The following is a 15,104-nucleotide window of genomic DNA, read 5'->3' as shown; positions in this document are numbered from 1 at the left end:
GTATGGGGGCCAGTCGTCCCCCTTCAACGGTTGGCTTACAGGGGCCGGAACCCCTTGCGGGCTCTGAAAAGGGCTTGACAACCCAGCCTGGGAAGCACCCATGGGGTGTGCAGCATCTTAAGCCCATCTCTCACTTTGTAGGGGGCTTTGTGCTGCTGTTAATAGCAGTACGAGGTGTTGTGCTGTGGTCAGCTTAGATTTCAAGAGAATTAGTTGTGCCTAACCCAACACCAATTGGTTTTGGGAAAGTTGGTTGTGCTAATGATCCTACACTTGCAATCTTGTCCTTTCATAGAAAAATAAAATCTACTATACTTTCTGATCAGATCTCGAATGATGCTATACATCTCAATCAACCAAACTACTGGTCATCCCATGTTTGCAACTGTCCGCTCCACAATTCAGCATTTTTGTAGTTGAATTTTATATAACTTAGACTATAACTTAAACTGGGAACAATTTATTTCAACGACATTCAGATGTCCTGAGACATTTCGCAAGAAACCCCCTACGTATGAACAGACGCAATATAGTCCAGATGAACGAATCTTGTCATCTCAACCTGACATACAAGTACATCGACCGCACCATGTGACCTAATCTGATACACAGACTACCAAACAGGGAAACAGGTACAAGTAAGGCTTGATTAGGCAAAAGCAATTTAAACATCAGTTTTAATTTGAGCCAACACAGCAGTAATTGATCAATCTGGGATGCAAGATAATTTGCATGTGAGGCCTCGATTTTCCACTGAGATTGATGTATTATCTTAGACGGTAACTCCCAATCCCAGATGTTGATTATGGAACCCAGTTTGTCATGGAAGGTAATGATATAAACCAAGCATTGCTTATGTTTTGAAGATAACTTTGCTTGTGAATTTATAGTTCGTTTTAGCCCTAAAGTCCATTCATATGATCTTAGCTCTAAATGTTGGGTCGAATTTACACTCTTCAGAACTGAGGAATGAGGATCAATTCTGACCATTTCCGTGCTGAATTCTAAACAGAAGAATTTCAATGATGCATTCTAAAAAAAACAAAGAAAATCATCCAAGTCTTGCCATGCTTTTCTATGATAATCTCTATGCTGCATTCTAAATAAAAGGAAATCAGCTAAGTCTCACCATACTTTTCTATGATAAACTCTCTCAGCTACAGTTCTTAATGAATTAAGTTTTATTGAATCTATCAGCAGAATTTGATTTCTGGATATCATTTATAGAAATCCACCTGAATGGGCCGTTTTCTCATTTCTGGGTATTTTAGTGAAACATTGAGTTCCTCAACATTCACGAAAAAAAATTTGTTTCACATGATTTTCAGTTTAGAATTGCAGCCATTGATCTAATGTTCTCCAACTACTTGCTGAAAAACAACATATAATGTAGAAAGTACAAGACTTTATTATAATACTAACCTTCAAAGAGCAAAATGACATGCAAAGGTTATCAAGTCTTCCAGAGAATATGAATTCCTTCATAGCACCCCCTATAATGCTTGCTTGAGCATCACAAACTTGTAACTCAAAATCGCATATTTCATCAGGTTCACAGCAAGCCTGAGCTGCAAGCAGCTGGAGGAAAATGGAAAAAGTCATCAACCAACGTACGAAGAAATTCATATTTAAAAGCCAAAGATGGAATCAATGTTGAGGAACAATATAGTCATTCACATCCTCCACTCTTCTGTCGGCCATCTAATTACCTGTAATAGAATCAGATGATGCTTATTTGTGTCAGCATTACTTGTTTCTTTTAATTCCTTTCCATTACTGACTAAACTGTCTTGAGATGCCACCTTTTGCAGCTCACCCTGCAAATGTCGTCCTAGTTAGAGGCAAAAGAAATATTCATAAAGGGAGAGAGACTTGAACAGAAGTGTGGCTGTATTTAAGGGAAAATAAGGAAAGACGGATGAGGAAGGGTGCATGCAACAGCCATGAATAGGACAAAAGAGATATCCATCCAGCAAAGATGTAACAGCCATGAAATTAAAGAAAAACAAAATCCTGGTTGCCATCAAGGTTTTAAATTTCGGTTTCGGAATGCGTTTTGGTCCTCACCGAAACCAAAATTTCGGACGAAATCTTTTAACGCCTATTTTATCTCGTACATAATTTCGTAATTTCGGCAAAAAATTCGGGATAATATTAAATAATTATCAAGAATCCAGATTTTTGGGTGAAATCCATTAAATTTCGGACGAGATTTCGGGATAAGCGAAATTTCGATAGAAATAAAGTAACGTTTCGATTATTATACATTTCGATTTCAGTCTCGACCGAAACCCGAAATTTCGGATTTCGGTCGAAATTTAAAACCTTGGTTGCCATAGTCCAAATCATATATCCATTCTTTTTAACCAAACCATAAATTTATCAACAGAAAAACAAAATTATATAAGCTGCAGAAATTTCCACAGATATAATACATCTATATTTATGCCCTCTTCTGCTGACGAAGGCTACCTCGTTTGCATCAAATCCTACCAATATGTTTTCTCAATTTTGGAGTACATAGGAACTACTGTGTGATTCTTAATGTCCACATTATTGAAGATGTCCTAAATTTTATGATATGATTTGCAAGGTCAACTCTTCTGGCATATTATTATAAGCTCAACATATAATGCCCACCCCCCCTTTTTCTCTTTTGGCACATACTCAACTCAACTAAGCCTTTGTTCCAAACTAGTTGGGGTCGGCTAATGAATCCTCTTTTGGAAACTAGTTGGGGTCGGCTAATGAATCCTCTTTTGGCACATAGGAACACAAAATGCCCAATCAAGATGATCAACCCATGAACATCGAAAGACAGGCACTACAGCATAGAAAGCAACTAGCTCTACAGCAGAAACATACTAAAACCTAGTAAAAAAATGGTACTCAAGTATATAATCTCTGATTACAAGATTTCCACTAGACATTTCTTCATTACCTAATATGTCAGATTCCACATTAGCTTCTCTTTAAGCATGACAATATTGTATATGGCCCTCTAGTCGAACTAACACTTAATAGAAAACATCTGCAAGCTTGATTGGAGATCCCACCCTCTCTCTGATCTACCTAATTACGTTTAGAGAGTCACCTGTGATATACAATTAGTCATTCAAAAACGGAATAAGAAGCTAAACACCCTGCCTAGGAGTCTACAGTTCCACTTAGAATTCTTCTCTCCCAACTGTGCAAAGGCATGTAAACCCACACCGTTTCCATCTCTTATGATCCCTCCAATGCATATTCCCCACATTTCCCCAACTTGAACAGTCAAAATTCATTTTGACACTCCCCAATGAATAAGGTTTCCATCTTGGAACAATCTTCCTTTTAGGAACAATACTATGCAGAAAACACTTATATTTCCTCCGGATCATCCACGCTTGTGCATTAATAGGTTCATCACTATGATATAGCCGACACCTTGAATTTACTGCTAACACGCATGTCGACATGTGTCAACACTGACACGTGTCGACACATATCGACACTCTTTTCAAAACTTTTCTAAATGTATTGCTAGTGAAAAAAGGGGGGCCAATTCGAGAGGCTCCCGCTATTGTGGAGTCTGGGGAGGGGCTAGATGTACGCAGCCTTACCCCTACTTTGCAGAGAGGTTGTTTCTGTGACTCGAACCCGTGACCACCAGGTCACAATGGAGCAATCTTACCATTGCGCCAAGGTTCGCCCTCTAAATGTATTGCTAGTTGTGTCCTAATATAATTTGGGTAGGTCGACACTTTTTTGTACAGTGTCAAGTGTGGCTGGCATACCGTTTGATTCTCTTTTATTAGTAACTCTTTGTCTAATATGTGTTGTTACCTTCCTCCCCTAAATAAATGCTTCCAATATTATATTCATTGTATGCCATTTGTCTCTTTCTTGCTACATATTGGAGACTGAAAGAGAACTAGATTTTACTGATAAATGCATTATTATTTGATTATCTCATTTTTGTTTTAGATTTGTAGTTGCATAATCATACAATTTATTAGTTTTTTTAATGAATATAATACTTATCTCGTTGCAAATTATAATTATTAATCAGTAATTAAATACATATGTGTGTGCCCATGTGTGTGTCCCCTTTTCTAGACTTTTACACCCTGTTTGGTTGCCGGGTTTTTTTTGTTCCTGGGAGTTATGTGGGAGAGTAAGTTAAATTTTGGTCCCATCCCATGTTTCGGAGTGAGACTCTACGGATTTTACATCTTTCAGGCAGTAATAGGGAGTGTGTGAGGACTGTTGGGTAGTGGAAAAGGGATTACTGCATGTTATAGGAAAGTTGTACAGGTTTTAAATGGATTGATAACAGATTAAAGGGGACTGTTATAGGCTTTGGGTGGATAGAAATTTACAGCAGCTGATAAGTTTGGGTTTAAGGACAGTTATATGTAGATATGGAAGGATCTAAGGGGCCCTAGGGTTGTTTTTTTAAGACTGACTGCCATTTGCAAGTCAGACAGTTGAGAAAACTGCTGATGCTCAATTGCAACTTAGGATTTAGTGGGCCAGATCCTGGATCTGAGATGATTTCAGGTCAGATCTGGAATGAAATCAGTAAAAAATCTGTAATAGAAATTTATGACAGATCAAGAATAGAGCTGTAATAAAAATTCTTTCAAATGAATGCTTTGGATCACCCCAAAAATGTGGGCCCAAATTGTTTTTGGGCTCCAGCTCAGATAAGCTTATTTGAGCTCAGAAATAGTTTTCCCATATATATATATATATATATATATATATATATATATATATATATATATATATATATATATATATATATATATAAAAGAAAAAGAAGAGAACTACAAAGTTCTAAAATCCTATATAAAAACCTAACACGTTTTTTGAAAGAGAACGAAATACTAAAATCTAATGACTAAAAGACTATTTCCCCACTTCAAATTATAATAATACATGTGTGCGGCCTATTTAAAATACTTATAACTCAAAGAATTTAAGTGATTTTGATGGAAAAGACTACTACTACACCCTGACTTAAAAAGACGTAAATAATATTCTACAAACTAAATAAGACACTTTTAACATTAATGACGAGCCACATCTTAATTTTTTTATTCTTCATGGCATCTTAGATGATCCTCGATCATTCTCCACAGCTTAAAAAGAACTCCACTCAGAGTGAAGAAATCTGATCGATGGTTCATCGATTCATTAAAGATCTTGTTTTACTATATCGGCGTCCCTAGCCCAACTAGAAGGGCATTTTAACAATCCAGAAAGGTTCTCGGAGTTATACCACGAAGCTAGAAAAGAGAGACTTCTTTAGAAACAAAAGCGTAGAGTTTTCACCGAAACAAGAACAAAGTATCACTCCTTTGAATAGACAACATTTTTTCATAGAAATCTTATAGCGTCGAACCTAGGTTTTCTCTGATACCAAAGTGATGGAGAGCCATAAAAAAAAAACCAAAGTGATGTAGAGCCACTACGAGACGGAATAACAGTTGACTCTGATCCCCAAATTGATGTAATTGGTAAGGGAAGACAATTGGATATGTAGCTCTGAATCTGATACCAATTGCCGTAAGAAGGCCAATTGACAAAGATTTCTTTAGTGTTCAAAGCTGGTAGTAATAGGCTAGGAAATGAGTGAGCTTGTCTTGGTAAAAGTTTAGGGACTGTTAAGAGATATTGAAGGGACTGGTGGTATAGGGTAAAGAGAGGTGTAAAAGGTTCGTAAATTGTATGGTATAATGACTTTAGGACTGGTTTGATTTTAGGAGGAAGATTGTGGAGAGTTTACATCTTTCAGGCAGTAATAAGGTAATAAGGAGTGTGCAGGGACTGTTGGGTAAAGGAATAGGGATTACTGCAGGTTGTAGGAAAGTTGTGCATGGTTTATTGGACTGGTAACAGATTAAAGGGGACTGTTATAGGCTGTGAGTGGATAGAAATTTGCAGCAGCTGCAGCTGATAAAGGTTGGGCTTAAGGACAATTATAGGTAAGAATGGAAGGATTTAAGGGGCTCAAGGGTTGTCTTTAGCAAGGTTACCAGAGCAGGAATCGAAGGCTGCCGGGATGGTCAAAAGCGGGAATCATGAAGTCGCCAGACATTCGCCGGGGAGTTGGGAATCGCAGGGGAATCTCCGGGGAATCGCGTTTCACATAACATTAAACCGTGGTTCCCAAAAGTGGAAATTGCGTTTCAAGGGAATCCGAACCCCGACTCCCAAATTTTGGTGATTCGAAATGATTCCCAATAATGAATTGCGTACTAGGGAATCAGGATTCTCCGGTCCAAGGTGCGATTCCTTCTTCCTTGGTTTTTAGCACTGACTACAGATTGAGAGTCAAACAATCAAAAGAAATGTAGATGTTACAATTTATTATTTAGTGGGTCCAATCCTGGATCTAAAGATGATTCCAAGTTAGTTCTGGAATAAAATCAGTAAAAATATGTAATAGAAATTTATGACAGATGGGTTAAAAATTTATTATATGTAACAAAACTAGGGTAAATTTTGCAATAGAAATCTGTAACAGGCCTGTAGGTAAAATATCTATAGGATTTATGGGACAGGCTAGGGAAAGATATGGGATTAAAGGTATCGAGAAGGTCTGGGTTACAGACATGCAAGGTAAAAGGATGGCCGATGGGCTGTAGGAACAACTAAAGGGGTTTCTTAGACTGTTTGAAGATAGGAATTTAGGTTTTGGTTGGGCTACGAAGAAAAGGAGGTTCGCAGCTAAGCTTAGGGTTTAATAGTTGTGGGTCAAAGTCAAAGGTTTAGATTTGGATTGGTGGTCGATGGAGAGGTACAGATCTGGAAGTTTAGAAGATAGAAGAGAATAAAATTTTTAAATACAAAGAATAGAGAACGGCTAAACTGTATTTACACCAGGCTTCTAAGGCATGATTCCAGGCTTCCTAAGGCATCACACCTCAGTGTTGAGGCATCCCACCTATATCAATCCAAAGGCATCCCATCCATAGATCTCCAAGGCTTCAATCCCACCTAGATTGAATCCAGACATCGCACCTTGAGGATGAAGACTTCACACCCACAATTTTGCAAAGCAGCAAACCATCCGTATTTTTATTCATTCATCTATGATAGCATCAGAGGGAGAGCCTTGGCGCAGCAGTAAGGTTGCTCCATTGTGACTGGTGGTCACGGGTCCGAGTCACGGAAACAGCCTCTCTACAAAGCAGGGGTAAGGCTGCGTACATCTAGCCCTCCACAGGCCCCGCAATGGCGAGAGCCTCGTCCGCTGGGCCGCCCTCATCTATGATAGCATCAATAGCTCTAAAGATTAAAATTTATATAAAATAAAGAAGAGAGCTAGACAGTTCTAAAAACCTAACACCTATAACACTTTTGGACTAAAATACCCTCTAATGACTTAAGGCTTTAAAATTTTTGTAATACACCTATAGGGCTTACTTAAAACACTCATAACTCTGAGAACTTGAGTGATTTTGACAGGAAAAGACTCTACCAACCCCTATGACTTCAAAAGACTTAAATAACACTCTAAAATTTACCATTAAAAAAAACACCCTAAAACCTAAATAAAACTCCTATACCATTTGTTAGATTAACACGTGAAGTTGCAGAGATGAAGATTGAGGAGAAGAAGAAGAAGAAGAAGAAGATTTGGGTTGTGAGAGAGGGAGAATCATTAGAGTTCTCTCCTCACCCTCACGATTATTATTTTATATTAAAACTATATGAAAAGACAAAACTACCCTTATATGTTTTAACACTCCCCCTCAAGCTGGAATGTATATATCATTCATTCCTAGCTTGTTACATGCATCCTTTAATTTTGCAGGCCCTAACGCTTCGGTGAACACATCAGCAAGTTGATTTGTGGACCTAGTAAACATGGTGCAAATCTCTTCTCTTTGGATCCTCTGACGAATGAAGTGACAATCAACTTCAATATGCTTGGTTCGCTCGTGGAAAACTGGATTGTTGGCAATATAAATAGCTGACCGGTTATCACAATACAACCGTGATGGTCCCGAAGGAGGAAAACCAATCTTTGACAAGAAGGAACGCAACCAAATCAACTCTCCAGTAGTATAGGACATAGCTCTGTACTCAGCTTCTGCACTAGATTTAGACACAATATCTTGCTTTTTACTTCTCCAGGACACCATATTACCACCAACAAATGTACAGTAACCAGTTGTGGATCTCCTATCTGCTGGAGAACCAGCCCAATCAGCATCAGTGAATCCTTCTATAATCTCATGTCTATTCTTTCTGAAGCATAATCCCTTTCCTGGTGTGCCTTTCAAGTATCGAACAATTTGAAGTACGGTAGCCCAGTGAGATGTGTGAGGAGAACTCATAAACTGACTGACCACTCCTACAGCATATGAGATATCAGGTCTGGTAACAGTCAAATAAATCAACTTTCCCACTAGTCTCCTGTATCGACCTGGATCATCTAATTAATCTCCTTGTTCAGGAAGAAGTTTGACATTTGGGTCCATACGAATAGATGCTGGTTTTATTCCCATGGAGCCTGTCTCTTCTAAAATATCTAAAGTATACTTTCTCTGTGACAGGGAAAGACCACGTTTAGAATGAGCCACCTCAATTCCAAGAAAATACCTGAGACGACCCAAGTCTTTTGTCGCAGATTCTTCCTGAAGAAACTTCTTCAGTCTATGTATTCTGTCTTGATCATTTCCAGTAATAACAATGTCATCTACATAAACAATTAGGAACACATATCCTGTACTGGAATGATGGCTAAACACGGAATGATCAACTGAGCACTGTGTCATACCAAACCGCATAATTGCACCACTAAAACGTCCAAACCAAGCCCTCGGAGATTGCTTCAACCCATAGATTGCCTTCCTAAGGTGACATACTGATGAACCCATCTCCCCCTGAGCAACATACCCAGGAGGTTGCTCCATTTAAACTTCCTCAGTGAGGTCGCCATGAAGAAAAGCATTCTTCACATCTAACTGATAAAGTGGCCAACCACGATTAACAACAATGGAGATCAGCACTCTGACGGAAGGTATTTTGGCTACAGGGGAAAATGTCTCCTGATAATCCACACCAAACGTCTGAGTATAACCTTTTGCTACCAGCCTGGCTTTGAGACGCTCAATTGTCCCATCTGGTTGATACTTAATAGCAAACACCCATCTACAGCCAACTGTCTGCGCATCAGAAGGTAACGGAACAGGCTGCCAGGTTTTATTTAAGTGAAGGGCATCCATCTCGGCATGAAAGATGATCATAAGAGACAAACTTTGAAATAGGATGAGCAGTCGTACGTGAACGAGTACGAGTAGCAATAGGAGAATCAGAGATAACAAGGGAATTACCTGAGGGTTGGTCATCCGACAGAGAAGTAGGATTGGCTAGTTGAGGAGATGGAGGCAGAACTACCTGTCTCGGTCGTCGGCTATATACTTTTGGCGCATTCATGAGAGGAACGTCCGGAGAATCTGGAACAGGTTTAGTCGAAGAGGAAGAATCTTTCATATTTGCGTCCGAAGGAAACTCAAGGCTATCAGGAATACCATTCGAAGCAGGGATAGGTAAAATTAGACTTTGGGGCTCAATGGAAGAAACCTGAGAATCTAAAAAATAGGGAGTATCCTCAAAAAAGGATACGTCTGCTGAAACAAAAGTCTTCCGCAGGGTAGGACTATAGCATTTGTATCCTTTCTGAGTCCTAGAATAACCCAAAAAGATACATTTTTCAGAACGAGGGTTTACTTTGTCCAGTCCTGGGCCTAACCAGTGAACAAAGCAAGTACATCCAAACACACGAGGCAATAAAGGGAAAGGATTACCCAGTGGATAAAGAACTGAGAATGGGGTCTCACCAGAAAGTACAGAAGATGCAAGCCGATTCCCTAAAAAACATGTTGTGAGTACTGCACCACCCCAATATACCTTCGGTACTCGCATTTGGAACATGATAGTGCGAGTTATATCTAAGAGGTGTCGGATTTTGCGCTCGGCAACCCCATTCTGTTGGGAAGAATAAGCACACGAAGACTGATGAATAATGCCTCGAGAGTCAAGAAACTGATTGAAGCCATTACTACTGGAAAAATACTCCTTGGCATTATCAGTACGAAAATAAGAGACAGAGCATTTAAAGTGATTCTCAATTTCAAAATAAAAACTACGAAAAGCAGTAAAGACATCAGAACGTTCCTTGAGAAGGTATAACCATGTATTGCGTGAAAATACCGATAACCATATAAAGAAGTAGTTCGGGCAGGACCCCATACATCTGAATGAATAAGTTCAAAAGGTCTAGATGACCATCTACCACCTCGCGAAGGAAAAGACACTCGATGGTGCTTTCCCAACTCACAAGACTCACATGAAAAAGACTCCATAGATTTATTAATAAAAGGAGATTTTCTTAATTTGTCTACCAGAGGATGACCCAGACGACAATGCCACTGATAAGCGTCGGCAGAGGTACGAAGTGCAACGCCAGTCGGTAAGGAATCAAAGTAATATAAACCACCCATCTCACGGCCCCTACCAATCCTCTTCCCAGTCTTCAGATCCTGAAAAGTGCAATAGGAGGGAAAGAATGAAACAGAGCACAGCAAAGTTTGTATCAAATGACGCACAAATAATAGATTAACTGGGAAGGAAGGAACATAAAGAACAGAGGATAGTAAAAGACCATTAGAGATGGATACTACACCAACCCCAGAGACTGGTGATGTAGTCCCATCTGCTAATGTCACAGTACGGGGCGCAGTAGGCGGTGCTGACTGGAAAGAAGAAAGAAGTTGAAAATTACCGGTCATATGATGAGACGCCCCTGAATCAATGAGCCATGATTCAGAGGATGGACGAGAAATGAAATAAGATGAGCTACCTGGCTAAACAAAGGTGGCAGCAGGTTGTTTGCCTCTATCACGCAGACGGATGAGGTCTTCATATTCGGCACGACTGACTATCATCTGATCAGCAATAGGCAAAGTGGCAGCAGGCAAATGTGCAGGAGTAGCAAGAGCAGAACTAGAACCATCAGATGTAGCAACAGAAGCAGTAGGTCGAGAAGGACGAAGCTCTGGATGTAAGTCATAACAATCAATGGATGTCCCTCCAACCTACAGTGAGTACAGAATCGAGACCCACGTCCACGACCAGTCCAAGATTCCCGACCACGGCCTCGTCCAATAACTTCTCGACCACGACCACGGCCCCACCAACCACCACGATCAGCACGGCCAGATCCTCGGCCACGGTCAGTACCATAAGACATAACTAGTGCAGAGCTATCCAGAGTATTATTCGTCATCGGAAGAGCCCGCATACGCTGAACTCGAGAAAAAGTCTCCTGAAGTGAGGGCAAGCTACCAGAACCCACAATCTGCTGCCGTAACTGTAGGAAATCTGAGCCTAAAGAATCCAGATATCTCACTACGCGCATCTCCTCCTGACGGCGCACAAGTTCAACAGGATCGACAGTAAAGGGCATGAGTAAGTCCAACTGCTGACAGAGAGCCTGATAAGAGCTGAAATGGTCGGAAAGAGACAGGTCACCACGCTGGAATCCTAACCAGTCAGAGAACAGATCACACATGCGTGTGACATTATTAGCACCAGAGTACAAGGTTGCAGCATAATCCCAAACCTCCTTAGAAGAGTCAAGGAACATCATATTTGCGGCCACTTGAGAATCCATACAACTCCAAAGAAAAGATCTGACTACAGCATCCTCTTGTTCCCATTTCTCAAATGAGGGATCCATAGTTGGAGGAGGAGGACGTTCTAGAAACCGTACTTTCCCACGACCAAGAAGATAAGTACGAACGGCTCTCCTCCAGGGAGGATAATTCTTCCCATCCAAACGAATCGAAGTCATCTGAAGAGGGGCTTCAGCATGAGAGTAGCCAGTAGGACTTAGTGCAGAGGAAGAAACCACATCAGTTTTCAAGGACGCCATCGACGACGAAGATGTGTCAGTGGGTTCCATAAACAATTTCTGAATGTTGGAAAACAATAAAGGAGGAAAAACTAAAGATCTGGCAAATACGGGAAACAAACCCGAATATCAGACCACCACAAGTGTAGTTGAGACACAAGCCTGAATAGCCACAAGCAACAACATACAGAAAACACCACCACCTAGTATCAATAAACAAACCACTAATAAAGCTGCCACACGAACAAAGTGAGAGTCACATCAACCGTCAACACACGACGACCACCAACAAGCACATAACCAACACGGAAATAATAATACGAACAAACACCACGAGCCAACCAACACCCATATATCCAGTACACCAACCACGAAAAGTATCGAATCACCAACCACAACATCAACTATCATCACCAACGAACAACCACAAAATCCTTCATGAAGACAAAGTAACCACAAAATACAAAGAAGGAATCAAGAACACCTATGCCTCCTCAATCAAGGCATAAAATCCCTAAAAAAAAAAAAAAATTTCAGGACCACGAAGCAGAGAAGAGGGCGTGAAGGGTGTCATACCAAGGAAGGAGTGCGTGGGGGGTTGTACGAAGCAGAGAGATGGGGTGGGTGGGTCGTGACCAGCAGAAGATGTGCTGGAAGGTGTCGTACGAAGCAGAGATGGGGTGTGGAGGTGGCAGCAAGCAAGCAAGGAAGTAGAGGTGGGGTGTGAGGTGTCGTACGGAGCAGGGAAGAGGGTTGGGAGTGTGTGGTACGAAGCAGAGGAGGGGCTGGGTTTTGTGTAGGTTAGGGTTAGGGTTAGATTTTCGTATAGGTTTATTGTAGGGTTAGGGTTTTGAAGATGAAGGGGATAGTGTTGATCTACATGGCTCTGATACCATGTTAGATTAACACATGAAGTTGCAGACATGAAGATTGAGAAGAAGAAGAAGAAGAAGAAGAAGAAGAAGAAGATTTGGGTTGTGAGAGAGGGAGAATCGTTAGAGTTCTCTCCTCACCCTCACGATTATTATTTTATATTAAAACTATATGAAAAGACAAAACTACCTTTATATGTTTTAACACCATTATTGATGGACTTCATCTTCTTCTTAACTCCATTCTACATGACATCTTGGATGCTTCCCCATCAATGTTACATAATTATATTTATATGGCATTTAAATATGTTAATATGTATCATACATAAATATTTATATAAATTGCATATGAAACGTGGTATATATTGAATTATTAAACATGCAAGAAAGCACATGTCACTGGGTTTTTTTATGTTGTTTAACCACAGTTGCCGGAAATGCCTACAACAGGTGGGAAACGCATTCCCAAAATGTGAGAAAAATTGGAAAAATATTTCAAAAACGCATGGGAAACGAGCAGGAAACATATGGGAAGCTTATGTGAAACATGAGTGAAATGCATGAGAAACCTATGGGAGGGGGTGACAATGTATGTGAAACATGAGTGAAATGCATGAGAAACCTATGGGAGGGGGTGACAATGTATGTGAAACATGTGGGGAACTTACGGAAATTGTTTTCTACAAATCACACAAAAAAATGTAAAATAAATAGAAAAAAAGAAAAACAATAGTATGTATAGTAATAAAAAATATAAATAAGTAAAACTAAAATATGTAAAGAACAAAAATCATCTCTGTATGCCTCTAATTTAAATAAAATTATGCAAAAATTATAAACACGTGTATTAATGCAAAAAAAAAAACTAGTAGAAATTTGAAATTAACAAATTTCAAATCTACAAACACATATTTCTTGTTTTACTTGTGTTCCACGTGTTTCTCTATCGTGCCTAAAACATTTCTAAGATGTTTCTCAATGCGTTTCTCATATGATGTTTTATCGCTTTCATTTTTCTAGTTTTTTTCTCCATTTTTTGTGTTTCCCGCTTTTGCTTCATATTTCGCTTCCCGAATTCGTTTCACAACTTGGTAATTATGTGTTAAACAATTATGGGTGGTTTTTTGCTTGTGTGATGGTTTCGAATGTGCATTTGTGTTTATTCTAGCCCTTCTTGAAATTCCATTTTAAATGACCATGTGTATATGATGGACATTTAAGTGTGTATTTATACTTATTCTAGCACTTTTTTTAACAAAACTTATTCTAGCACTTATTAAAATTTCATCTTAAATGTTCATAATGTGTATATGTTTCCATATGTTTCGGTGATTATACAAGACTTTTATCAAAATTTCTATAAAAACTCATCATTTTTTCAGTTTTGTCACAATCGAAATGCATACCAAAAACAAAACTTGATATCTTGCTTATAATAGGTCATATCAGTAGCATCAGGGTTTTAAATTTCGTCCGAAATTTCAGATTTCGGTCAAGACCAAAACTGAAATAGCTGAAATTTCGAAAAATTTCGGTGAAATTATAGATAAAATAATAATTTTTTATTCCTTTAACAAATTTCAACCGAAATTTCGGCTAAAAAAATATGACATTTCGAGCTCTTCTACCAAAAATTCGGGATTTCGGCTAAAATTTTGGTTTCAGTGAGGACCGAAATTACCCCCGAAACCAAAATTTAAAACCTTGAGTATCATGACGAGTGAATATTTGCAGTTATGATCTGTTGGATCAGCATCCAGGTCTCAAAATTCAACCATGCATACAAAATCATCAAGGATAAACTATGCACCTTAATTGTTGTTGCCAACACAGGGACAAGATGACTGTGAGTGTTAACCTTGAAGCCATCTGCATTCCTGCCAATAAAACATAACAAGAACATAAAAAAAGTGACTTTATTTAAGATAAGTGCTAGCAGCATGCTTCAGAAGGATGTCATGCTGGGACGGCCTTTGGCTGCACGGCTTGTATGTGAGCCAGAACACAACCCTGAATCATTCTCCTTTGTCTACTCAGCTAGAAAGAAAATTAACTTCAGGAAAAAAAATACAACAATATTTTACAATTGGAGCAAAATATCCCAATTCATAATAAACTTACGACCAACTTCAAAATTCACAAAACTTATCTTCCCTGTCTTTCTCTAGATGGTGGATGTGAGACATCTGAGATACCAGATAGAAGAAAAGAAACCACAACTATTTATGCAACTAAAGGACATGAGATGCCAATACAAATAACCCAAAAGACAAAAATCATTTGGTGATGGACAATAGATATTCGCAAGTAACGAA

At 39.2% G+C, this 15,104-nt stretch overlaps 1 protein-coding gene across 1 annotated transcript in view; it reads right to left on the bottom strand.

Moving 5' to 3' along the window:
- The window catches only part of LOC143859583 (putative aspartyl aminopeptidase), a 56,170-nt gene that overhangs the window by 18,924 nt on the left and 22,142 nt on the right, over positions 1-15,104 (bottom strand). Inside the window, exons 5-7 of the mRNA XM_077370237.1 lie at positions 14,600-14,666; positions 1,710-1,817; positions 1,423-1,578 (exon numbers count right to left, since the gene is read on the bottom strand). Of these exons, the coding sequence (XP_077226352.1) occupies positions 1,423-1,578; positions 1,710-1,817; positions 14,600-14,666 (331 nt within the window). The remainder of the gene's footprint in view (positions 1-1,422; positions 1,579-1,709; positions 1,818-14,599; positions 14,667-15,104) is intronic.

This window comes from Tasmannia lanceolata, unplaced genomic scaffold (assembly GCF_043159265.1).
Source record: "Tasmannia lanceolata isolate RefF3 unplaced genomic scaffold, GAP_Taslan_0.1 ptg000034l, whole genome shotgun sequence".
Taxonomy (NCBI): Eukaryota; Viridiplantae; Streptophyta; class Magnoliopsida; order Canellales; family Winteraceae; genus Tasmannia; species Tasmannia lanceolata.
Note: the sequence above shows the minus strand (reverse complement) of the source record. Positions and strands in the feature narration are given on the sequence as shown.